General features: G+C 34.3%; 1 protein-coding gene across 2 annotated transcripts; it reads left to right on the plus strand.

Moving 5' to 3' along the window:
• The first annotated feature begins 1153 nt into the window (after nt 1–1153).
• Nucleotides 1154–25418, plus strand: LOC129808043 (protein tramtrack, beta isoform). 2 transcript variants are annotated; one of them, XM_055857706.1, is made up of 6 exons: nt 1154–1872; nt 12406–12900; nt 12963–13421; nt 19656–20056; nt 20184–20346; nt 24850–25418. In XM_055857706.1, the coding sequence occupies exons 2-6, from the start codon at nt 12610–12612 to the stop codon at nt 24895–24897; spliced, it is 1362 nt and encodes a 453-aa protein (XP_055713681.1). In that variant the 5' UTR covers nt 1154–1872; nt 12406–12609; the 3' UTR covers nt 24898–25418. The 2 variants fall into 2 exon arrangements, with proteins under 2 accessions (XP_055713681.1, XP_055713682.1); XM_055857707.1 differs by lacking the exon at nt 24850–25418 and having other exon boundaries at nt 20170–20247.
• Nucleotides 25419–25472: the final 54 nt, after the last annotated feature.

Genomic DNA, 25472 nt, shown 5'->3' on the forward strand with positions numbered 1-25472 from the left:
AAAGACTTAAATCTGCCGATCTCATGCCGATTTGCCGATTTCTGGCCAAATTTTGCCAAACTGTCCTTCCAATACCTAAATAGTGCCGATCTTACGATTTTTAGCTCCAGATCGTCATTATTTTGCCGATCACCGCTCACGGTTCACTCTAAGAGCCAGTTATTCACCCCTTGGTTTCTTAAAAAATAATACAAAATAACTTTCTACAGTTAATTTTTTTGTTTGTTTTTGGAACATCTGTGTTCGACTCCTTCTTAAAGGGTTAAACTGCCGATAGGTGTTCCTTTGACCCTATGCCGTTCTTTTAGTCTTTTTGTTCCACGTAACGTAACCCCTTAATTGTTTATAGCAAATTTTACAGGTTAAATTTTTGAGGGTCAGCCTGAGTCTATTTGGGCCCTAATTACGGCCTATTTGTTGTTGGTCTTCTTTTTCTCCTTGCCGATGTGGAACAGTGAGAAAATCTTAAAATTCATAGTTACCCCAATTTTAATACAATTGGGTTACATTAAGAATCTAACGTACCATACATTGGCCTAAGCTTATCTTTTGATTTTCAAAATGTCTATCGATTTTCTCCGTGGCGTTTTTTATTTCCTTTTCAAAAATAGACACTTTCCCGCGTCTGATGGGAGCAATATAATGCGGCGAGTGAGAAGTGAGGAAAAGTGCCTTAAGAGTGAGATAGAAGAGGTTTCAGTTTTTTTTTTCATTTTGAGAAACTACTGAAAATTTCTCCGTGGGAGAGGGATGGTATCAAAACCCACCCTCTTGTCCACACAAAAAACGCATTCTCAATTGAGCAATGTGATGTAATATGGGGAGGAATAGGTTACACCATACGAAAGAGTAAGATGGAATGGGTGAAGGGACAGTATGTGTGAATGGGATGGAGATAAAAATTGCGGAAAATTTTAATGGTGCAAGAGAGAAAGGTTTATTTATTCTAAACCATTGCCATCTCTTCTCTACCAATGCTGTGAAAATGTCTGACCAAGTGATAGCACTTGTATGTGTATCTTTGATATCCATTTCTTTTGATGGTATGAGTGCACTCGTGTTGGAAGCCGAAGAACTTTACAAGAACGATGAGTGTTTGTATGGATGTATGGGTGATTAGGTCTACCTTCGGATGGTATTCGACTGACAAGTCGGTCTCAAACACTTCATTCGACATTCAGACATTTCGAAAAATTGTTGAAGCTCGCGGAGCAGTGTGTGTTTTTTTTTCAAAAAAAGACTTTTCCACCACATCAAACCCTACATTTTGGTTCCAACACTTGCTCTAATTGCATGGAGCAAGCCCAATCGGCGATATTAGGCCATATTCCACCGAATTATTTCCTTAAATTGCATTTTTAGAGAGTGCTTAACAAAAAATAAGTATAAGAACCTGCCAGGAGAAAAAAAAACACTCCACAATTATTCTCAAGTGTCTGTGTGTGTTGTGTGACTAGATATTTTTTTTGCCTCTTCTTAAATATAAATATAATCTAATCTTTGTAAAAAAGAACACAGGAAAGACTTAGAAGAAAGAACGGAAAGACGTTTGGATTGAGAGGGCAAAAAAAAGTGAATTCTTATAGTGGACTCCTTCTGAGTGACCGTCGTGTGACTTGTCTGGTGAAAATTTCTGAAAAGTCCTCCAGAAAAGTTCGCACCCTAGAAAAAAAAAACGTTTTTGAGCAAAAAAGGCGTGAATGTCACGAAAAATCTTCCATCTGAAACACCTATAGAAGTCAATAAAATTTCAGTAAATGTTCAAAACAAGTGGATAAAAGTGTGTGTTGCGCGATATTCTCCTTCAAATATATTTCAACACTTGTGACTATCCGCACACCAACGAAGGAGGAATTCTTTCAATTTCTGCTGGTAAGTTCTTTTTCGAAAAAAAAACCTTAGAACAAAAAATTTTCGCCCCTCCCCTGCCCACCAATTGCCATCAATTTAGTTTTCAAAGATTAGTTCATAGCGATTTCTATAGGACATGTCTCTCTGGCGGGGGGACATGTCTTCCAGCAATCCTATGAGAATCAGCAGGAGGGGCATCGGTCTTAGAAGTATACCGAGATATTAACCTCTTTGGCTTGGAGGATGGAAAGATGGGAGAATAGAAAAAAAAAGTCTCTCGGGATAGGAAAAAGTAGTGACAAAAAGCATGTTGAGAATTCTTTTCCGGAAATTAATTAACTAACCCCATCTTCGAGCATCGTATAGGTTAAACTGCCGCAAGAGCAACAAACACACAAACGTGCCACTTGTACACTGAGAGAAAAAAACCCATCCCAGTAGTTTTTCACAATTGGTGATGGGTTTTATACATCCATTAAGAGATTTTTATTATTAACGCATTTAATCACTTTATATTATTTTTGTTTTTTTTTTTTTACACAATACACGAGGCCCCGCGTACACGGAATATGAGAAACCTTATATGAGTGTGCAAGTGACTTGGTTATATGGAAGTTTTGTAGTCCGCGCACTTTTTTGCTGTAAGACACTTTCTAGGCCATATAAAATAACATTTTTAATGTATATAAAAATAATGAATTAGCAGTTGGAATATGGGAGAAAAGTGTATAAAATCGGGTGTACAGAAAAGAAGTGGGATATATGGATAAAGGGAAAAAAAAGCGCGCGCGGCACCTCAAGAGTGCACATTTAGAAAATTATTGCATACAGAGACAAACATTTGCGCGTCAAAGCGACTTTGCAAAAAACCAGCGACTGCAAATTGCAATTTCCAGTTGGTTTTTTTTTGTTGTTTGCAACTCTTTTCTCCACTGTACTTTGCTTAGCTTTTTTTTTTGTAATAATCATTTTCTTCTCCTCTACTTCGTTTTCTTCTTCTATTGAACACCCCTTTTGCCCCCGCGATGCATTGCTTTTTCCATTGCACCACACACACCAATGTTACAATAAAGTTTATAGTAAGGTTACCTCAGTTTATGTGATCTGAGATTCTTTGATTGGAAATCCAATTTGAGAACACATTTATACAGGGGCATGACATTTCCTATGTTTTCCATATGTTTCTAGCGAGCCGAAAAATTTTTTAAGTTTATTAGCTGTTTTCCGTCATTGTAGAATGAATTAGTAAAATATACTAATAGAAAATAAAAGCCAATTTAATAACGAGGAGGCAACCGAAAACCCTAAATTGGCAATCTACGTAGTTTTAAAGATATCTCGTGAAATGTGTATGAAAACAGAGAAAAAATTACACTAAAACTGGTCGCATTTTTCAGAGCTAATGTCACCGCATTTATACGAAACAGCAATCATTGAAAATTAAGAATCCTTAAGGATCTCTTTGGAACCTAAGAAAGACTTGAAAACCCATGGTAGTCTTTTGAAAACTTTTGATGAAAATATAGTAACCTTTAGAAACCTAAATGAAACGTTTAGGAACAATAGACAACTCTGCAGAATCTCTATAAACACGCTTGGAAATATTTGAAACCTATGGGAAACTCTAGAACAGAGGTGTGCAAGAAACCGTTGAAACCGAATTAACGTCAAATGAAACATGTACGTCAATGGTCAAAACGCTACTACCCGGCGGGACCAAACTACGTATAAATTGTGCATATACGTTGTACGAATACTCAGTATCATCATGTACGCCCATACATTTTACTCAGTACTATTTGCACCAAATGAGACCCGAAGTGTGCTTTGGTGTGAATGTGTCCGTGTGAAGTATTATCTCTTACAGAGTAAATACGCAGTACTACATACATCGTAAATATAACACTGTGCAACGATGATTTTGTCCCTGGGTTCTCATGCTATTTTTTCTATTGCTAGGGTCAAATGATTTACGAAAATACTTATAATTTTGATTTTATTTGGATTTTGCGCCTGGAATCTAGGCAAAACCGTTTTTGCCGTTTTTTGATACTTGGGTGCCTATATCTCCGATTCTGCTGAACCGATTTATTTCTCACTATGGAATAATTTGTTCTCCTTTACATGCCCGATAAATCCTCTGAACAGATGAAGTTCGTACAACTGACACCAGGGGCGCTGTAGTCTCATAAATGTCAGAAAACATGGGAAAATCGAACTTTTTAGCAACTTTGATCAAAAATATCTCGAAAACTAGGACTGTCCCTAACAATCTGTTTTATGAGTTTGATAGAGAATTTAATCAGCTACATTTTCGTCCATGTACAACTTTTATCTCAGATTGTTTTTTAACCTCGTTATTGAGGTTCAAACGAAAAATGAGCATTCAGCAAACTAAATAAAACCTTCACAATTTCGAGTGTTATTGTTTTTTTTCCTCGCAATTAGGCAGTACAAGCTTTTATTATATTATTTAATACTTAAATATCGATATTATGGTGATTTTTATATGACATTTTAAATTTTTAAATATTATTTTATTACTTGGAAACTTGTATAAAACTTTAACGTATGTGATATACATAAAGTAACAATTACAAGTTCAAAAACTAGTTTTAGATTTATTTCAACGAAAATCACGTAATTATGAGGTTAAAATTAAAATTGTAGGATTGTAGATAAATGTAGGAAAACTTTTTAAAGAATTATAAAAAAAAAATGAATTTAGAAAAAGGATTTTTTGCAAAGTTTTCCATATGTAACTGGAATGTAAAAGGTAAAATAGATACTTATTGATTCTAAAACGTAAATTTAACAAGAAATATTCTTTGAAATATTTAATATTTTGCAATATGCAGTTAATATGTCTTTTTTATTATAGTCTTTTGAGATTGAAATAACACTGAAATCTTACTGAAGATATTGTTTGAGTTATTGCCTTGTATTATATCTAAACACATTTTATAATGCAATAAGTATTAATAAAGTCCTACAATTGTAAGAAAAGTGAAGATGATACTCTGGGTTATCTAAACTTGAAAAGAAAAAGTCAAAATGTGCGAAATAGTTAAGTTTTTCTTTAGTTGGCTGAGTGCTCGTTTTTCGTTTGAACCTCAATAACGAGGTTAAAAAACAATCTGAGAGAAAAGTTGTACATGGACGAAAATGTAGCTGATTAAATTCTCTATCAAACCCATAAAACAGATTGTTAGGGACAGTCCTAGTTTTCGAGATATTTTTGATCAAAGTTGCTAAAAAGTTCGATTTTCCCATGTTTTCTGACATTTATGAGACTACAGTGCTCCTGGTGTCAGTTGTACGAACTTCATCTGTTCAGAGGATTTATCGGGCATGTAAAGGAGAACAAATTATTCCATAGTGAGAAATAAATCGGTTCAGCAGAATCGGAGATATAGGCACCCAAGTTTAAAAAAACAGAAAAAACGGTTTTGCCTAGATTCCAGGCGCAAAATCCAAATGAAATCAAAATGATAAGTATTTTCGTAAATCATTTGACCCGTGCAATAGAAAAAATAGCATGAGAACCCAGGGACAAAAAAAAAGTTCAAAATTGTTGCACAGTGTAATAAAAACCCCGTATGACAGAAAATGCTGTTGGCAGGCGTGTTGTCAGCTGTTTTGACAACGGGAAATATTTTCCATTGGAATATTCTGTTTACAAATTATGTGTTACAATTATTAGTAATTTCAGTGATTATAATAATATAATAATTATGCGACGCTGTGTTATCTGTAGAAAATAGTGAAGTGAAAATATTAAAGAAGTTGCAGACCTAAAATACGCGTGTTTTTATTCCATTCTGTGAGTGTTTTTGCAAAATATTTTTTTTACACGATACTTTGTGATTATCTAAATTGTTCAATCGTTGCCTCTGGTTAAATAAAATATATTAAAATCCTTGTGACTTCTATAATTTCGTCAATATTTGGAAATAAAAACGGCAGGTGCATGTGACAAGTTTGTTTGGTCGCCATTTGGTCGTGTGCGTCTGTATGTGTGTGTTGACAGTTATTTTGCAGTTACAAGTACGCAGTTTATACGGAGTTTTCGTACAAATATGTACTCTCAGTACAGAAATACGTAGTTTATACTGTGTATGTGAGTGAACTTGTATTTTTGAATGACAAGTCCTCATCAAATACATAATACATGTGTAACTATGTATTTTTCCTCCACGAATAAGTCGTAAATACATTGTATGTCATGTGAACTGTGTATTTTGGTCCCGCCGGGTATAACAAACTTATTTTGACGTTAATTCGGTTTCAACGGTTTCTTGCACACCTCTGCTCTAGAAAATTTATGGGGAACATTCGAAAACTCATTAAACTTGCGAAAACTTGAGTCTAGCGTTCCTGCAGTTTTTGAAAACCATTACGAATTCCTTATAGCCTACTAAAAAGTCGGAGAAGTCATAGATTCTTCCAGATAACTGGGAACTTAAATAACTTCCCAGTGGTCAATCCACAACTGTCTTTATCATGCCTTACAAATTGAAAGACATAGTCCACACTAATTTGTAATGCATTTGTAAGATATGCAACGCAATTAATGGATGACATTTGGACTGAAAAGTTGGCTGTCTAGTCGGGAGTGACATTGACATTTTGACATCCCCCCCCCCCAGCAGCGAAAGTAAAACTTACATGTAAGTGATAGTTATTTGTAAGGCTCCGTGTAAGCCTTACTTTTCAACGACATGTAAGGCATACGAAAGCTTTGCAAGTGTATTGCTTTTAAAATGACTAACATGTATGGTATAAGAAAGCTTATACTATCATGTAAAGAATAAGTAAGTCATATTGTAAGGCTTTCTTTCAATGAACATGTAAATGATACAAAGGCTTTACCATGTGTTGCTTTCGTAATATTAACATGTAAGGTATATGAAAGGGTACACCAAGAGTTAGGCTTAAGTAAGATGTAAAGCTTCCTTTTAATCAACACGTAAACTATCTTAAAGCTTTACCATGTTTTGCTTTCATAAAATTTAGAAATAAGGTATATGAAAGTTTATACTGTCATGTAAGGCATAAGTACAGCAGGGTGTAAATTTTTCCCTTTTTCGATAATAAATCATTATGAAAGTTTTGCTATGTATTGTTTGCAAAATAATCAATATGTAAGTTTTATGAAGGATACATTATCATGGAAGATATAAGTATGCCGTAAGAATGGCTAACTGGAAATTTTCACTTTAAGGATATAATTCATGCGAACGACACCGGAGTTCTGCTCTAAAGGTTCAGCTGCAATATTTTATTTCTATTCATCAGTGAGGTTTAGTTGAACTAAAACCTACTATTAAGATGAATGATTATGAATATGATTCCTCTTCTCTAATGAGAATCACTTCCAGTTTAGATACGAATGCTTTTCATAAAAAGCGTTCATCAGCCTTATATTTGAGGCTTACGTAGGTGACAAAAAACTAGTCATTAAGTCAATAAGAGATTTCGGGGAGTTACCGGATACTTTAATGCAGAATTTTGTGTGGGGATTGTGGTACAGCTGAAATAGCTGGAATACTTTGGTCGTGGTCATTCTATTCTTAATGCTTCTCAATACTCCTTGCATCCTTTGAGTTCAATAATAGAACTTTTCTTTATTTCGTAATTTTCATTGACCTAAGAGGGGAAAAACAAAAAAAAGTTAGGTTATTTACAACAAAATGAAAGTTCATGAAAAAATCAATAAGATCACACATACTACTCATTTATAAACAATTTTCTGTTACAACTTCAACACTTACCTTAAATTTTATAACGTTTTTGCTAAAAAACCCAAATTAACTAAATCAAAATAGCACAGCTGACAATTTCCTAAACCAAATATCTGTGAGGGTGCCACACGTCAAATGCTGCGGCCACAAATTAATAATCGTATCAAATTGGTTATAACTTATGGCCTTGTCATTATTTTACATTTTTTGTATAACACTAAACCTACCGACCGTTTTTGGTAGTTTTTCTATCAAAGGACAAACCGCGGTAGGGTAGGATACTCAACAAATTTGTCTTGGAAAAGAACAAAAAATTAAAATTTAAACACTGAAAAATATTCACATGCATACTTTAAGAATTTCATTAAGTTTGATAGTGTTATTGTACCGTTTAAATATGTGTTAATTTTAAACCGGTCAATTTGACCGAGTCGTGGTAGGTTTAGCGTTAAAAAATTATCAAAACCAAATGGTGAAAGAAAATATAGTTATTGGGAAAATAAGTTTTGAAAAATTGTACTAAATATTTTTGATTGAATATATAAAATTTAAGCGGAATTATAGCGATATCGTAACTTGAAATTAGCCGTCGTTATAGCACTCCTTAAAGTTACTACTCCAGCTGGATTATTTTTTTTTAATCGAGTCGAGGCATAAAATGACATGATACAGGAGCTAATGGACAAATATATAAGTGGAGAGTAGTTTGAACCACCCCACCAGTCACACAGAACGTCTCCTTCCAAGAAACCCCATCGCCCCGTCTGTTATCCCTTGACCGTTCGACTCCGCTTCTCAAACGATTTAGCAGTCTCCGAGTTTTCCACCAGGAGAGAGACTTTCCTTGGGCTCAACAAAATCTGGAGGGAAGGTACTCTTCCACAGATTAAGTTTTGCCTCCTCCGGTGTTGTTTCGAAATACGTAACAGTTTGACTGAAACACTTGCGATATTACAGCCGCTGAACTGTGATTGGTACCGTTGGCTTAGAAGAGTCTTCGTCAGGATGGGCTTTCTCCCTCCAACTCTTCCAGGCTCAACTGTCCTACTACGTATTTGGAAGAATTTCCGGAAAACTGTTTTCACTAATGTAAGTGGGGCGGATCCATGCGGATCCTAATATTTTAAAAATAAACATATTAAACCGGAGTTCTTGCGTACTACGGACGAACCGGTTTTGAATACCGGCTATTTTCAGAATCACGGAAGTTAAGATTGTTTTCTCTATAAATAAGAGCTCGATCAGAGATGGTTTACTGAACCGTAGCATCACAGTAGCTGTGATTATGAATGAATTGCATCTAAGGTCGGTTTGAGAATGTTATGGGAGTTTTATAGAAAAGTTGCGGATTTTGCAATTTACTTCGTCTACTATAGCTTTGGTAGTAGAAGAGCGTACACTCCATGGAAAAATTCTCTCGTGGACGCTCTCTTGGGCATAAGTTTTTGGTGTCGATGTAAAAGAGATAAATCGTTACTAAAGAATAGCAAAAATATTGGAGGAAAAAAGCACGACACCAAGAGAGAGAGAGCCAAAAGGTACGGGAAAAAACACATGAAACTTTTAAACTCCATTGCTCCACATGAAGTTGATGGTTTTTTCTTCTCCTTTTCATTGGACTCCATTTGGAATTTTTCATGTTTTTTCATATTCTTTTATTCTCTTTTTTGATGCTTCTCCTTCTCTCCACCATTCTTTCTTTTCCCTCGCAATTGCCCTGAAATGCTTTTTGTTGAGTTTTGCTTTTCGAGGAAATAAATATATATATAAAAAACAGCCTAACACGATTGGAGGAAAACAGAAAAACATAAAATGAAACTAACCAACTAAAATTTTCTCTATTTGTCTCTAGATAAAAACACAATATTGTAGCTATAAATGAAAAAAAAATTGTTTCTAAAAACCAAGCTATAATAGAAAAAGTTGGAAAAAAAACACATTGGAAAAAAAAATTACGACGCACAACTAATCAAAAATTGTCTCTCTGCGGCCTTTTTTTTGTGTTCCATCTTTTTGGCCTGTGAGTGTGATAAATATTTTTTCCAAGAAACCACCAAATAGAGGAAAGCCAAGATAGGCAAAAACACCAAATACCAATTTCCAAAATAGCAAAAACAACATATACATCGCAATTTGTAAAAAGGGGGGAAAAACAATTTACAAAAATTTTCCAATTCAAAGTAGAACGGAAGAGTAAATAATTCATTTTTATTTGGGGTGTTGAACACGTGTGTGTATAAATTTGAAATCACTGTATCTGTAGAGGAAAAATATTGCGAAAAAAGTGTGATACCTTTTTTTCCTGCCAAAGGTCGCATTTATGTTGGACACGAGGCTCATTTTTAGGGGCTTATTATGGCTAAAATCAAAAACGTAAATTATATAATGTCCTCCTAAACGTTTAAGTACAAAATGCGTCATTTAGAAGAACTGTAAAGTTTAATTAAAAATAAAAAAATAACGTAACTCAACATACGAAAAAAAAAATTTAATTATAGGCGTTGGCCTGTCCAATTATTTCTGCGGAATTCCCAAGGACTTCTGCAGACATAGTCCATACCCTCCGCATCCAGGGTTGGGCGATTTTTTTTACATTTTACATAATTTTTTACATTGTAAAAAAAACTTTAACATGTAAAGTTAAAATATAAAAAATGTAAAATTGATTGATACCCATCAAATATCACGTTCAATTTTTTTTTTTTATTTTTTACTCAAGCTTTACAACAAAGGATTTTTGTTGTAAAGCTTGTCGTGGAAAATGCATGATGAAATTTACTGGCAACCCCAATTCAAATTTTCCTATACCCGGTTGAACAAATATAAACCATATAAATGACGCATAATTTTTTAACCTACATGCTCAGGGAATTTTCCAATTGTTCTGTGGTTTCCGTTAGTCATCAATATTATGAAAATCATTCAAATTAAGACTTATTTCCTTCTTTCTTCTTAATTTTTTTTTGATAATGCTGTATACCTTGTCCAAGACATCACATCCCAGAAAACAATGTTCATTAAGAGAATCAGTCTCTTCTTGTTAACACTGATTCTGTAGTAATGAATGTTTACAAAAATATTTTTTAAATGTTCTACAAACCATCGTGCTTTGTTATTAAACTGAAACTAACGTATTAAACAAAAATTCATACAAAAATTACGATATTGTATTGATTTTCAACAAAATCTGCACAGAATACGAAAACGATCAAAATTGCTAAACGTTCGGAAGCTGTGACGATTTTATATTCAATTTTAACCGTCTTGTGCCGAAGCTGTGCGCTTTTTACTTGTAATTTGTCCATTTCGTGGAGTGTATTACATACAAATGAAATCATTTTAAGCTTAAGTTGTGCAGGATTTGAACACAATATTAAGCGTTTTATGCTGAACCAGTGCCTGTTCTGTGACAATGTTTTTTAACTTAAGCTGTGCGGGTTTTATGCACAATTATGATCGTTTTTAATGAAGATTAATTTACTTTATACTTTGCGTAGTGTGTTTAACCCCTTAAGAACATAAAATCCTTAATTTTTCCTGCACTTCTGAAATTTTTATTGGCTTTTTCAATACACAAAAAGAACTAAATAATTCTTCATCAACTCTTCTATTTGAAACACTTTAATTTCTGGTTAAATGGTGATAAAAAAAAAATAAAGAAAATATAGGTATCACTGCAATATATTTGCATAGCATAGAATTTGCATTGATACCAAATAGCAGGTTCTTTTACGTATCATTATATCAAAGTCTCTTAAAAATAATCTATATAATTACTATAAAAAAATTATTAAAAAGTATTTTCTTAGATTTTAAAAATTGATTGATCAAGTCATGTCATTTTCCTATTTACGAATAGTGAAAAAATCATATTTTTATGTCTCATTACTTTACATGTTTACTAATAATATTAATTTTAATTCTATTTTTCGTTAACGATCAAAAAAAATTCAACATGTTGAGGATTTAATATAGAAAACATTCTGAAATATCTATCTGCGAAAGAAGGACGAAGTTGTTTTTAATTAGAAAAAAGTAACGCTTTTTACCGAAATCGTTGAACTATTTCACATCTATGGGCTTTCAAAACGAAATTTAGTTTATGGTATGCCCAAAAATGTTTCTTTGATATTTCTTATAAACAATATCAATATTGATATTGCTTACAGGAAATATTCAAAAGTTTTAAAAATGCGTAATCTTCCTTTTTTACATTTTACATTTTTTTTTACATCTTAAATGTGAAAAATATTTTTTACTATGTTGTAAAAGCACAACCCTGTCTATACCTAATCGACGTGTAACCGTTTTACTATTTCAAAAATTTCTAACGATGACTAAAGAGATTTCTTTCTGCATCTCAGTATCTTAAATCTATCGATTTTGTCCAATGTTATACATCTTATTTTCTTTATAGATAAATTTTCTGATATAAAAAATATCTGGGAAAAAAGTACTCTTTGTAGTCTCCTCCGTGCAAGTTTTCCCCGCTTGTTTTTTTTGTGACTCTCGTCCGTGTAGTATCGATTTTTGAGATTATATTCACACCGTCCTTCTTTTCTCTCCCATTTCTCGTGGCTTTTTTTTTGCGCCCTGTGTTTCCCTTACGTCCCCCTCCTTCCCCCTTCACCCTGAGTTCCTTTTTGGCTCATTTTATTCTCTTTTACCCCAAACACACCCCATGGGCAAAGTTCTTATCTCCACATAGAATTTTTTTCCTCCTGTACCAGTCTCTTTTCTCTCTCGACATCCCAAATCTTGACTTTTTTTTCTGTTGTATTCTGGGTAAAATCATCTTTCTCTTTTGCAGCTTTTCCACCCCGTAGGACACACTTGCTGTGGCTTAGAGGAGGAAAAACCTCAAGCTAAGGAGGGAAACTGGTGATTTTTTTACTGGGAGTCTTGAGTAAGAAAAAACTTTCCATTTGGTAGCCATTGGAAGAGAATTTAAGTAGTGCGCACAAGAAGCTTCATTAGAAGCTGAGAATCAAGGTAAAAAAAAATCTGGGACAAGATGCTGGCACAGCAGTACTGTCTCAAGTGGAAGTATCACCACACCAATCTTCAGACAATGTTTTCGCAACTCCTGGACCGTGGTTGCTTCTGTGATGTGACATTAGCATGCGAAGGACAAACTCTAAAAGCCCACCGTGTTGTCCTTTGCGCATGCAGCACATACTTCGATGCAATCTTGACAAATTGTGGCATCGAAAAAGACCCAATTGTTATCATGAAGGATGCCAAATTCTCCGATATCAAATGCCTGATTGAATTCATGTACAAAGGAGAAATTAATGTTGAACATGTAAGTCAGTCGAAGCTTTCGCATCATCTTCTCTGTCTAACTCAAATTCCCTTTTGTTGCAGGCAAATCTAGCATCACTCCTGAAGACAGCAGAAGAACTGAAGATCAAAGGTCTGGCTGAGGTGTCCTGGCGTGAAGATGAACAATCAGAACCAAAGCCAAGTGAAAGCCGATCAAGTAACACAAACAATCAAACCAACGTAAATAAAGAGGAACCTAGAGAAAGTAATCAGAATGAGAGCAGCAACGCCCAGATGCCCTTCCTAACACCCCTCCGATCATTCAATCAGCAAAATGGAAAGAACAATGGACTGCCGGCAAAGAGGAAACGCGGACGTCCGCCACTAGATGGTGAATTTGAGAACTACAGTACACCAAAAATTTCCCACGTTGAAAGCCAGGCATCATCAGCCTACTCCGACAGTTCCCATCTCGTTTCCGTGATGATGGACGAGGACAATTCCAAGGATCTCATGTCACAGAGCTATCAGGATAACGACGGAGGACTTTCGTCGCAAATTGTAAGAGTTCCCCTAAATTGGGATTATTTTTGTCTTTAAATAGTCTAAAATGCTGGAAACACTCCTCCCGTTCAGTAATAACCTTCCCGATTTGAGAGATCTCTCCGATTGAGGTTTTTTCTGTACCGGCTCGAAGGTATATCAGAGAGAACTTACCTACCAAGTAAGCAAGTTCATGAAAAGTACATGTATTTTAATGAAAACCACAATTCAAACGTTCTACCATCTTAAAATTCCACAAAGCTACACAAAAATTCACTTTTTGCAGTAAACGTTTACACACGTTGACAATTGAAGTGTCAAGAATACCGAAATTCGAAGTGGCAGAACAATCAGCGCTAAAGCGGCGAATACCTGAACTTGCACTTTAGGCGATGCTGTGAGAATATCATTTGACAGTTTCTGTAAAAGCTTCACGAAAGTTTCACAGAGAAAAGTTTCAGTGAAAAGAATTTTCACGAACGATTTTTGCTATTTTATGCCAAAAATCTAATGGGAGTGCCTTAGAGGGCCTCTTAGGTCATTTCACGTTAATACATTTTCACAAATAAGCCTGAAAATGGTTAAAAACATGCTTGAAGTCTTCAAAATTGTCGGTGTCACTTGTGTGACTTTGCATAACATTCTGTTTGGAAGTACTGCCAGCGAATTTGATATGTTAACCGGGCGTTTTCTACACTAAAACAGCATATTTTGTTCACAGAATTGTGAAAAAAGGCTTTTCCTAAACACACAAAACACTGAAATAATGAAGTTTCAAAAAAAACATTCAGAGTTGTGAAGCCCTCCTCAAAAGTACGTAGAGGAGAAGCAAATGGCCCACTAATAGCCTAAAAAAGATCGACATCTTCTGGAGATCTTTAGTTTTGGCATTCTAGCAAAAGCTCCTCATAAATGCTGTCAGTCGCTTTTCACTTATAATCTGAGAATCGCAATTCTAGCAGCTGTGAAAAATATACCGTGAGATCTTCATTTTGATTTTCTCATTGGTGAGGGTATCACCAAATGTTAGAATTCACTCCCTGGTAGAAGCACCACAGATCAGCTTTTCACCCCATTGCCCAACATAGCTTAGGAGTAATATAAATGAAATTCGGATAAAAATTAGTTATCGGTAATTAACCGATTTATAACCGATTGAAACCAGTTCAGATGGGTCAGAAATTTCAATACCTTTCCTACGAAGAGAAACATGACCCAATTCGGTTACGAAATATGGTCTCTAGGTCTAGACATTTTTTAACGTTTGACCTTGAAAAAGCGTAATTAGGGCCGACTCAGCGCGATTTTCGTATATGGACGAAATGTCTACCTGGGTTATCTTTAAAACATATCCTTTCGAGCAATCCCAGACAACATGGTTTGGGAAGAGGATGAGGAACACGTTAACGGTATTTGGGTTCTCTTATAGGCGTGGTACACGCAAAGGTTCCACTCAAGTCTCTATCTATAACCGTTTGGCCGCTATGGCCAATCACAGCCGAACGGACGGACGGAGAAGTAACGTAAAGTAAAAAAAAACAAAAGATTTTCGATTTTAACAAATTTAACAAAAGATTTTAACGATTTAACAAAAAATTGACGTAAAGAAAAAACAAAAGATTCGAGATTTTGGCTTTTCAAAATTTTGGCTAATTGGGATTTTTGGTGATCGGAATTTTGATTTTTTCGGGATTTTGACCGGGATCCAACAAGATTACTCAGAGTAAATTTATGTGAAGTCAAAAAAACAAATGCTTCCTATTAGCTAATGAGTTAAAATCGTACTTGACCAGTGGATTTTTGAATTTTCCCTGAATTTCCCTTGAACGTTTCAATTTTAGCTAAAGTCGGCTTTACACTTCATTCACATCGGAAAAAGCTTTAACAACGTATGTTTGTAAAAGACAGCAAATATTTATAAATGGCATACCTTGCAATTTAAATTTATTACTCACTATTTCCAGGAATTTTATTGTTTGGTTAAAGTTGTTTCTCAAAAGTAATTTCGTATTTTTATTCATTGTACAAACTACATTGATGTGTCTGTCATGACCAAGATTATATAGAAATCGGTTTCAAAAACAACAATCTAACCTTTACAGTTTGAAATCTTAATCAATTTATTAAATATATTTTTGCTGAATTTCTGTCCTACTGTCCTACGATAAAAAGATTTAAAATTCTCATTAAAAAAGCTTTGGCTTAAAGCATTTTCGTTTTGCCTCTAATTTGAATAAAAACATTCAGGAAAATCTGTAATTATAATTCAAATAGTTTGAAAACTTATATAAAGGACCACTATATGACATTTAAATTAGATTATTTGACAGATAATAATTTAATTGTAGAACTTCAAAAAATAGGGAAACCTGGGGCAAAATGTAACAAGATGGAAGTGTTAAAATTCGATATTTTTCAAATATAAGGAGATAGAGGCTTCGAATTTGAACTCTTTGAATTTGAACGCCGAAATTTGAGCATGCTTTAGTAACATGCTTACACACAAACAAAAGCGGATATTCAAGAAAAATAAATCAATTACGATTATTTGATCAATTCACTACCGATTAGGAATGATATAACTGGATAAGAAATTTCAAGATCTAACTGTTCATAAGAAATGTATTTCAAATTTACCGTTTGAAATATATTTGCGTACGAGCATTCCAAAAATGATTTTATAAATGAGTTCCCAATAGTAGGCAATTTATATCAAATTCATTTAATCCATTTTAACTTAAGCCAGAACACCCTGTAATGTCTACTTATGGAAAGGGGGTGTCAACGAAGACGAGAAATCGATATCTCTTACCGTTTGACCTTTAGCTCGGGAACAACCCTAAGGTCAAGTAAAAAATAATTTCAGAAAAGAATTATTCTATTATCAGTACTTGACCGATTCATTACCGATGGCGACCAATGCAGCCGGGTTCAAAATTTCAATACCTTTCCAAAAACTCCAAATTTATCCAAATCGGTTGAAAAATGTGTCCTCCAAATTGATGTTGACTTTGACCTTCAATAATTCAAAATGGCGAATATTCCGGTTATAGGTATGTTTGGGCGAAATGTTTACCTGGACTAGGTCTAAAACATATCCGAAAATCATTGAAAAAGCTTGGGCCAATTTTGAGAAAAACTGAAAAAACATTATTTTTAGGGAATATTAATTATTTATTGGGGATGAAAATTATCCAAAAATCGGTACTTAACTTGTTCAATACCAATGAAGACCGACACGCAGACCGGTTCGAAATTACAATACCTTTCCAAAAAATCCAAATTTATCCAAATCGTTTGAAAAATAGGCCCTCCAAGATGATTGGCCTTTGACTTTCAATATTTCAAAATGGCGAATTTTCCAGTCATGTTTGAACGAAATGCTTACGTAGACCACCTCCAGAATTTATCAAAAAATCATTGAAAAAAAGATAGTTTTGGAGTGGATTGAGGAGGTGGGGAGAAAAACGTCTGGAGATATTGTTTTTATTTATTAAGGGTACTTGAAGTTGCTCCATTAGAGTTCGAGCAGTAAAGAGGGAAATATTTGTGCTAATTTATATTCACTAATTATGTACTAATTTAACTAATTTAGTAGAAGCAGTTCTCTTTATCTGCCTATTTTTCTTTCTTGGAAAAAATAACATATTGAAAATTATTTGAAAATATAATATAAATGCACGGATTTTTGACCTGGTTCAGATTTATTCAATCGTATTTACATACGACGTTTCGGGGACGATTTTTCCCCTTCCTCAGGTCTACAAATATCCAAAAAACAATATTTTTACAATTTTGATACTTTTTACATAATCAACAATAAAAAAAATTAAAATACAAAAACAATAGCTCACATGAAAATCAAAAGGACAAATCGGGTCTTGGAAAAAAAAAATACCACTTCTACTTTTGAACAAATTGATACGTTCAAAAGTAGAAGTGGTAGTTATTTTGTTCCAAGACCCGATTTGTCCTTTTGATTTTCATGTGAGATATTGTTTTTGTATTTTAATTTTTTTTTATTGTTGATTATGTAAAAAATATCAAAATTGTAAAAATATTGTGTTTTGGATATTTGTAGACCTGAGGAAGGGGAAAAAATCGTCCCCGAAACGTCGTATGTAAATACAATTGAATAAATCTGAACCAGGTCAAAAATCCGTGCATTTAATATTATATAAACTTTGAATTGACCGAATTTTATCGAATATTTGAAAATATTATTTTTCATTTAGAGAAAAATTATATGCATTTGGATTTTTCTTTCAATTACGAGAATCAGTAATAAATAATTTTGTAGCGTACCTGTCAATATTTTTCTCAGCATCCTTGAGAAATTTCATAAAATGAACTTTAATGGCTCCAGCATACCTTTTAGATAAAGAAAATTTCATGAAGTCAAAATTCACATCCTCTTCTTTCTCACATATTTTGGATATGATGTTTATCTCATTCTTTCGCACTTCAAATTCGATTGAGCTTAATTGAATTTGTTGTGACGTATAAAAGAAGAAGAAGGGTGCGAAAGAATAAGGTAGACTTGCAAAGCGTGTAAGAAAGAAAGGGATTCGGATTTCACAAAGTCAAAATTCAGACCTCTTTTTCTCTAACGTTTTGTATATCGTCGGTTGCGTCTACCTCTGTCGTCGTATCTGCAATTGTTTTGTATTTGGATTTGGTGCAAGTTACAATACAGACGACCCCTCTTGCGTCAAATGCTGACACAAAAGAAATGCACGACAGAGGTAGACGCATCCGACGATATTTCTTTACTACTTTTCCGTACTCTTCTTCTTCTTTTGAACATCAAACCAAATTGAATTTAGTGCAGTTCGTGCGGTTCAATTTGGAGTCCGAAAGAGTGGGACAGACTTATGCAAACCTTTTGAAAAAGAAACGAACATGAATTTTGATTTCATGAAATCGGACCGGTATAAAAGGTGAACCGGAGCCATTAGAAATCAGTTTAAAATATATTTTTTAGTCCACGATAAAGAAAATGATTTTCGGGAGAGCTGTAGAGCAGTAAATTGGATCTCTTTATGAAATTCTCTTCAGTTTCTTCCGATGTTCGTCAGAGGATTGTCTTCTTCTCAAACCAAAGACTAAATTTTTCTCTAAAGCTTTCAACCCTCACAGTTGAAAGCTTTGGGGAAAAATTTAGTCTTTGGTTTGAGAAGAAGACAATTCTCTGACGAACACCGGAAGAAACTGAAGAGAATATACAACTGCGTCAGATACAGTAGTCCAAAAAAAACTTTATGAAAGTTCGTAGAAAAATTAAATATGCAGTTTGTTACATTTTGCCCCATGTTCCCCTATTCACGGTAATATCAATTTAGGTCACGATAAGGACAGTTCCCTTGCGGATGAGTAGAGCTTAGCTGAGGTACACTTCATCGTGATTGTAATAGCAAAATTAGTAAGCTAAACTTTCACGGAATTTCAGAGACTTGGTTGTTGCAGGATAGATGATAAATTGCAAACTTTTAAAGGCCCAGAAACATTATGTAAATTCATATGTGAGCAAATTTTATTGATTCCGGCGTAATGTCAACCCCTTATTGCATAATGTATTACATGCATTTACTAATAGATGTCATACTTATTGATTCTTTTTCCTCAAAAGAACTTTTTAATTTTAATAAAAAAGAGTCTAATCAGGAACTTTACTCGGCCAAACGGAAAAATCGAATATGCCGTAGAGCCCGATATTAACATGCAGAAAGTAAAAAAAAGGAACTAAACTGAGAAAAGCAATTTGGGGAGAAGCCATTGAGCTTTTTTTTTGTGTAGAACATTTTTCATAACAAACTCCTGAGTCCTGCCAACAAACTATTTACCAAGTCAATGCATAGTAATATTGCAATGAAAATTTTTTGGCATGAAATTTTTACTAACTTTTTTCTCTTACCAATTGTGAGATATTCTGGCAAAATTGCATAAGAGACTTACTGCAAGTAAAATGGCTGTTACATCTTATTGATTTTTGCTCTTATCTTTCCCAAAAAAAAAGATAGCCAAGTATAAAGTTCTGTGAAAGTAATTTGGCTCTTTGCCCTCTCAAAATTCTATGCCATGTAACTTTAACTAGCTGAATCTGGGGAATTACTTGGAAAAATAGACTATCTATTGTCTTCTATTGAGAAGTTCCATCGCATCCACAGATTCTTGCCAATTTTGCTTCACGGATTTTATGTCAATGAACCTTGTAAATCTTTTTACATCAGAAAATCAAATTGTCCTTTTCAGGACTACGAGGAGGAGGCTCCTATGGGAGCAAATTTGGTGCCAAAAAAAGAGAGACCAGAGACTCCTGGAGACTACATTGTTCCCGGCGATGGCGAAATGGACGACGAAGACGATGACGAATCAGTTCCATATAGTCCAGGAGGGAGTGGAAATTCCCTTCTTCATGTCACACTTACAGCACAAGAACGGGCAGAGTGGCGGGATGTAATAAAAATGAGCGAATATCTTAAACAGGGACGACGACAGCAATTCTGGGAGGAAACATTCACAAAACGTGTCATGGAAGCAATCAAATCAAAGAATTTGGAAATGAAAAAGGCCGCACAATTGTTGGGTGTCTCATATGGGACACTCTATGGACGATATCGGGAAACCTACGGATGCCTCAAGCATCCGTACAGGTAAGTCTAATAATCCAACTATGGATCTGTCTCTCTGTCCATTGAAATACTTCTTCTGTGTAGTACACCTGCATTTACGATGATAATTAATAAAAGCGTAAATGTCTAAACAGAAATCTTTAATCAGGGGACCTTTCACGAGAATGATAGATATGTGGCAACATGTTGAACAAGGAACAGCAGATATTATTGGCATTTTACAGAGAACTATGCCACGTAATAGTACACCTACAGAATTTCTCCTTTCTAATCCAGGATCAACACCTAAACTTCTAGATCAAAAACCACAGGTTAGACACTTGTTCCTAATACACATGTAATTAAATATTTAGGCTTTCATCTTTATGGTTAGTAAAAAAAAATTATTATTATTATTATTAGTAAAAAAAACTTTTGTCACTATCAATTTTAATCTGAGATTTTATGCTAAGTATAAAGTAAGATTTAAAGTCTCAAATAGTATCAAAAAAGCGTAAAAATGAATTTTGTAATAATTTGAGATTTGAGTTATTCGACTCTTATTCGGAGCCGTCGATTTATCCAATATGGCTACTTTTAATGTACCCAACCGATTCAAATTCTTTTATAATTGACATAAATTTTCCAAAATAACGTAAACGTAATGCAATTGATTTTCAAACAAAAACCTACACAGTAAAATTACTACGATTTTATGGCGTATAATATGAGAGCATTGATAAAGTGTAGTAAATTTCAAACAGTTATCGTAGCAAGCAAAGTCGAAAAGCAAACACAAGTTGAATTTTCGTAGTTGAAAAGCAAAGTTACAGTAGACTCTCTCTCAAATGGGCACTTGGGGCAAAATGTCATCCGGTTTATCGATAGATTTGGGCGTAAAAGCCTTTGTAAATTCCACAAAAAGCGCTCAATTATAAAGAATCACGATAAAATAGGAAGAACTACAGTGAATTTGAGCAAATTAGCTTCATAATTAAACGTGAAAATTGTCAACAAAATTTTTCGCCCGATTGAAAAAGAGCCGATTTCCAGAGCAAATAGAATACCAGGATGACTAAAAAGAAACCCCCAAGAGTCCCAAAACAGATGACAAATATGGTCTGCATGCTATCTTTTCCAGGGCAATTTTCGCACTAAAAAAAACACAAGAAAAAACAGTAAAAATGACAGAATTTTCCCACAAATCTCTTCACTGGCCAATTTTTTAATAATTTTTGATGAACTTACTACGAAAATTTGCTTACTTCTGTGCAAAATTACGTGAAAAATATCAACACAAATGTCGCAAAGGACACTGTCCGCCATCTTCTATTTGACAACTGAACCGTCTTGGTGCATTTCTTCGAGCAACGCAAGCACTTTTTCAAGACACTTTCCCGAGGATTTTCCACGGACAATTCAAAAAATAAATAGTTACAAATGCTTCCAAAACTCACCAATTTTCTTTTCCAATTTATAATTCACCGATATTCTGCATATTTTTCATAATTTTCCACAAATTATGAAAGGTTGCAAAAGTCCTTGGGCGACCCATATTTACCCTATTTTTACTACCAAATTACGCCTTTTAACCAATTCTTTGCACACTAAACTAATTCTAAAAACTATTTTCTTTATGTTAACATCAATTTTCATTGAAATTTCATTAATTGAACTTCACAAATTGGCTTTAAAAAGCAATCTCGGAGACGTTTTTTTTTTTTTAATCCTGGCGACCACCACTACAAAAGCAGAAAAACGACTTTTTCCTTAAATGTTGGTTCCTCTGATTCAACTAATAGAATTCAACTTGCCAATTTCATCTTGTTTTTACTGTGTAGTTTCTTAATTTACAAACAAATTGGAGAATCTCTTCAAAAACGACATTCGAATACCCTTCGAACGAATCTAAAAATGTCCAAATCGATTGAGAAATGTTCTCTCTAGAACCTTTTAACATCTTTGGCCTTGAAAAATCCCTATCAAAATGAAATGATATTTACATATAATTATGATTTCCGAGCGGGGAAATCAAAATTTGGAAAATAAAGAAGACATGTTGCTTCTTTCGATATCCACTTTACTCTCCCTTTCTTTCTATTGATACATGATATTGGTTAATTCACTTGTTTTGAATCCCTAAAAATCGTCAGCCATTATCATCTAACTTCACTTCATATCCCGGCTGGTCAACTCATTCAACTGCTCCCTCAGTACCGCGCCATCTGTTGGTCGCCACAACGTATATAAACCTAGACTAGACCAGAGGTGTGCAAGAACCGTTTGAAACCGAACAAACGTCAAATGAAATTTGTACAGTAGACTCTCACTCAATCGGCTCTTTTTCAATCGGGCGTCAAATTTTGTTGAGAATTTTCACGTTTAATTATGAAGCTAATTCGCTCAAATTTGCTGTAGTTCTTCCTATTTTATCGTGATTTTTTATAATTGAGCGCTTTTTGTGGAATTTTCAAAGGCTTTGACGCCCAAATCTATCAATAAACCGGATGACATTACGCCCCATATTCCCGATTGAGAGAGAGTCTACTGTACGTCAATGGCCAAAACGCTACCTGAACAAATTTATTTTGACGTTTATTCGGTTTCAAACGGTTCTTGTACACCCCTGGACTAGACTATCTTAATGTAGATTAGATACTAAATAGAATTTTCAGAGGGAAACCCCGTCCGTACGCAGAAACACAATGTGTTGGCCTTTCAACCCAATAGAACAGAGGTGTGCAAGAACCGTTGATGGTCAAAACGCTACCAGAACGAACTTATTTTGACATTTATTCGGTTTTTAACGGTTCTTGCACACCTCTGCAATAGAACAAAAACTCCAGAGCTTTCATAACCCAATAGATCAAAACTCTAAAGCGCAAAATAGACATAGGGATCGACTTAGTCCTAAAATATGCAGGATCAGGCTGATCTTCTAAATTCGTGAGGTCTAGTGAAATTAAGAGGTTTACGTGACATCAGCGCCAGTGCTGAAAATAAAAAGCTTCACTTTGGGTGTTTTTGGGTGCTTTTCGAAATGTCCATTGGGTGAAAAAACATGGAGAGTAATGGTACGCAATATCGCAAAATCTTAAAATGCATTAAGATTGGAGTAAAGAGAAGATCAGAGTGCTCCTTACTGTACGAAAAATCCATTGATGTTGCACTTAAGAAGTCTTTCAGCAATCAAAGTGTGGAGATTTAATAGAAATTTACGCTGTAAACGCTAATCCTTGATCCAAAATCCTCAGTGTATGATAAGTTTGGGCTGATCATTTACCGCTAAATTTTTCGAGCTGAGTATTCTTCAGAATCAGCCTGTGTCTATTTTCGGCATAACTCTTCTCCAGAGCTTTCGACACGTTCCGCGTCTTCAGTCGTAGAGTGATGACAAAGATCACTGGAGGTGTCGTTGGGTGGGAAATCTTATAATCTTATCGGGGTTATCGGGATTCCTGTAGGAAAATTCTGTTTTTTTTCGTGGCATATTGTTACATGTCAGTTCGTAACCTCTCAATGTCAATCGAGCGTTTTTCTCATAATTATATGAGTTCGAAAATGTAATTAATTAATTTTCAGGAAACGATAGAAAGTCCCTTCACTGGTTATGTATTTCGCGACTATACTTAAGCACGTAGGTCACATTACATTTGGGTATACTCACGGAGAGAATTTTAAAAAAAACCAGCCATAAAGGCTATTTAGCTTCTTGCATAGCACGCAAAAGTTAATTTAATGGTGTGGATTGACATGGATTAAAAGGATTAAAACACTTGTTTATAGACACGGTCATAAAACACTAAGCATGCGTTTTTTAATGAAATATCCTTACTTCTGACAATGCCACGTGAGCTGAAACTACAATCTCACGATTACAGAATCTCATTTTCGAAGAAGCTCTCCTGAGATTCGAACGCAATTTCTCATATGACATTGCCAGAGTGTTACATAATTCCCCTAAAGGATTATCGCACAAAGATCTAGTAGGCACAGCACCAGGCAATCTCCAGTCATTAAAAGTCAGTTCAGGTTGATCATTGACATTACTCGACCACTGAGGCATACACGCAGTGGCTCCGTTCAGTAATAACCTTTCGAAGAGACAAAACCACTCAAAAACCGAGCCAAACCTATTCGAAAATCTACCGGAAGCATAAAGTGCAAGTTCGCGTATTCGCCGCTTTACTGTTCTGCCATTTCGAATTTTGGTATTCTTGACACTTCAATCGTCAACCTTTAAAATAAATGTCCTTTTGATGAACTTGATCACTTGTTTGTAACTCGTCGGTTTAAACTTTGGAACTTCCAACGCGTTTTTAGGTAAGTTCTCTCTGATATACCTTCGAATCGGTAGAGAAAAAAGCCCTCAATCAGAGAAAGCTGTCAAATTGGGAAGGTTATTTCTGTTGCGATTTCTCCGATTCTATTGCGTTTCTGAGAAAAATAAGTTTCAGTGTTCGCGATATCGCAGCGTCACCAGTGTTGAATATTTGTACTGCCATCCTCTGTAAGTGCTCATCGGGATGTTCAAATAAACATACACTAGGTCAAAATGTTAATTAGAGATAAATACAGGCTTGCCAATTTTTGAAATTTGAGCTCTTACGGTACGGGTCAGGGGTGTCCGAGGGACCTAAGTCGACCAAAGTTGTTATTGTTTGGCAGTTATAACCAAGATACTAAAAGATACTACTACTACTTAAGCTCTAACCAATCAAAATGTACAATTAAATTCAAATATTTCATGGAAATAAATATTTAATCACATGTGAATTAAGCATAAATCTGTATAATTGATTTCATCTTAACTAAAATGTCTTTTTTTATTGCAGCTCCAAATGCCAGAGCTAAATTCAACATTTGACCAACATGGAGAGTAAAATAATTCCCCGTAATCTTATAACTTTTCACAATAGGTAACCTTAGTAATAAATATTTTAACTTAAAAAGAATGTAATGAGTAAATGAAAAAGAAAGATAAAACAACAATTGACTGATCAACAAAATGGAAAACAAAAAAGAACACATTAGTACGAGGCGAGTATTTTTAATAAATTAAAATTACAAAAAAAAAGTATTTTGTAGAAAATGAAATACAAAGAGAACAACTGTATATAGAATTATTCTATAGTAATTTTTTTTCTTTAATTGAAAAAAAAAAGAAATAAAAAGAAACTTAGTTGGAAATTATGAGAAAAAAATATTAAATACATATTTATAAAAGTTATACATTTACGGAATTATAATTAGTGTATACTCGCTAAATTTTGAATAATGAAACTTTAATAGTTTTCTTTCCTCCTATGTTTTCATAGACGTAAAACCTAATTTATTTTTCAATTAGTTTCGTTTTTTTTTTATTTAGTGAATTTCACAATAAAATATAATACTGAAGGAAAAACATTAGTGTTTTTTTTTTCTTGATCACCGCTTGGAACTTTCAAAGACACCATTT

This window comes from Phlebotomus papatasi, chromosome 3 (assembly GCF_024763615.1).
Source record: "Phlebotomus papatasi isolate M1 chromosome 3, Ppap_2.1, whole genome shotgun sequence".
NCBI lineage: Eukaryota > Metazoa > Arthropoda > Insecta > Diptera > Psychodidae > Phlebotomus > Phlebotomus papatasi.

What these genes read in the sequence shown, in the direction of transcription:
- LOC129808043 (XM_055857706.1), top strand. Translation starts at nt 12,610, where the DNA reads ATGCTGGCACAGCAGTACTGTCTCAAGTGGAAGTATCACCACACCAAT. An exon ending in TGCCTCAAGCATCCGTACAG is followed by an intron (nt 20,057 to 20,183) that starts GTAAGTCTAATA and finishes ATCTTTAATCAG; the next exon opens with GGGACCTTTCACGAGAATGA. An exon ending in TTCTAGATCAAAAACCACAG is followed by an intron (nt 20,347 to 24,849) that starts GTTAGACACTTG and finishes TTTTTATTGCAG; the next exon opens with CTCCAAATGCCAGAGCTAAA.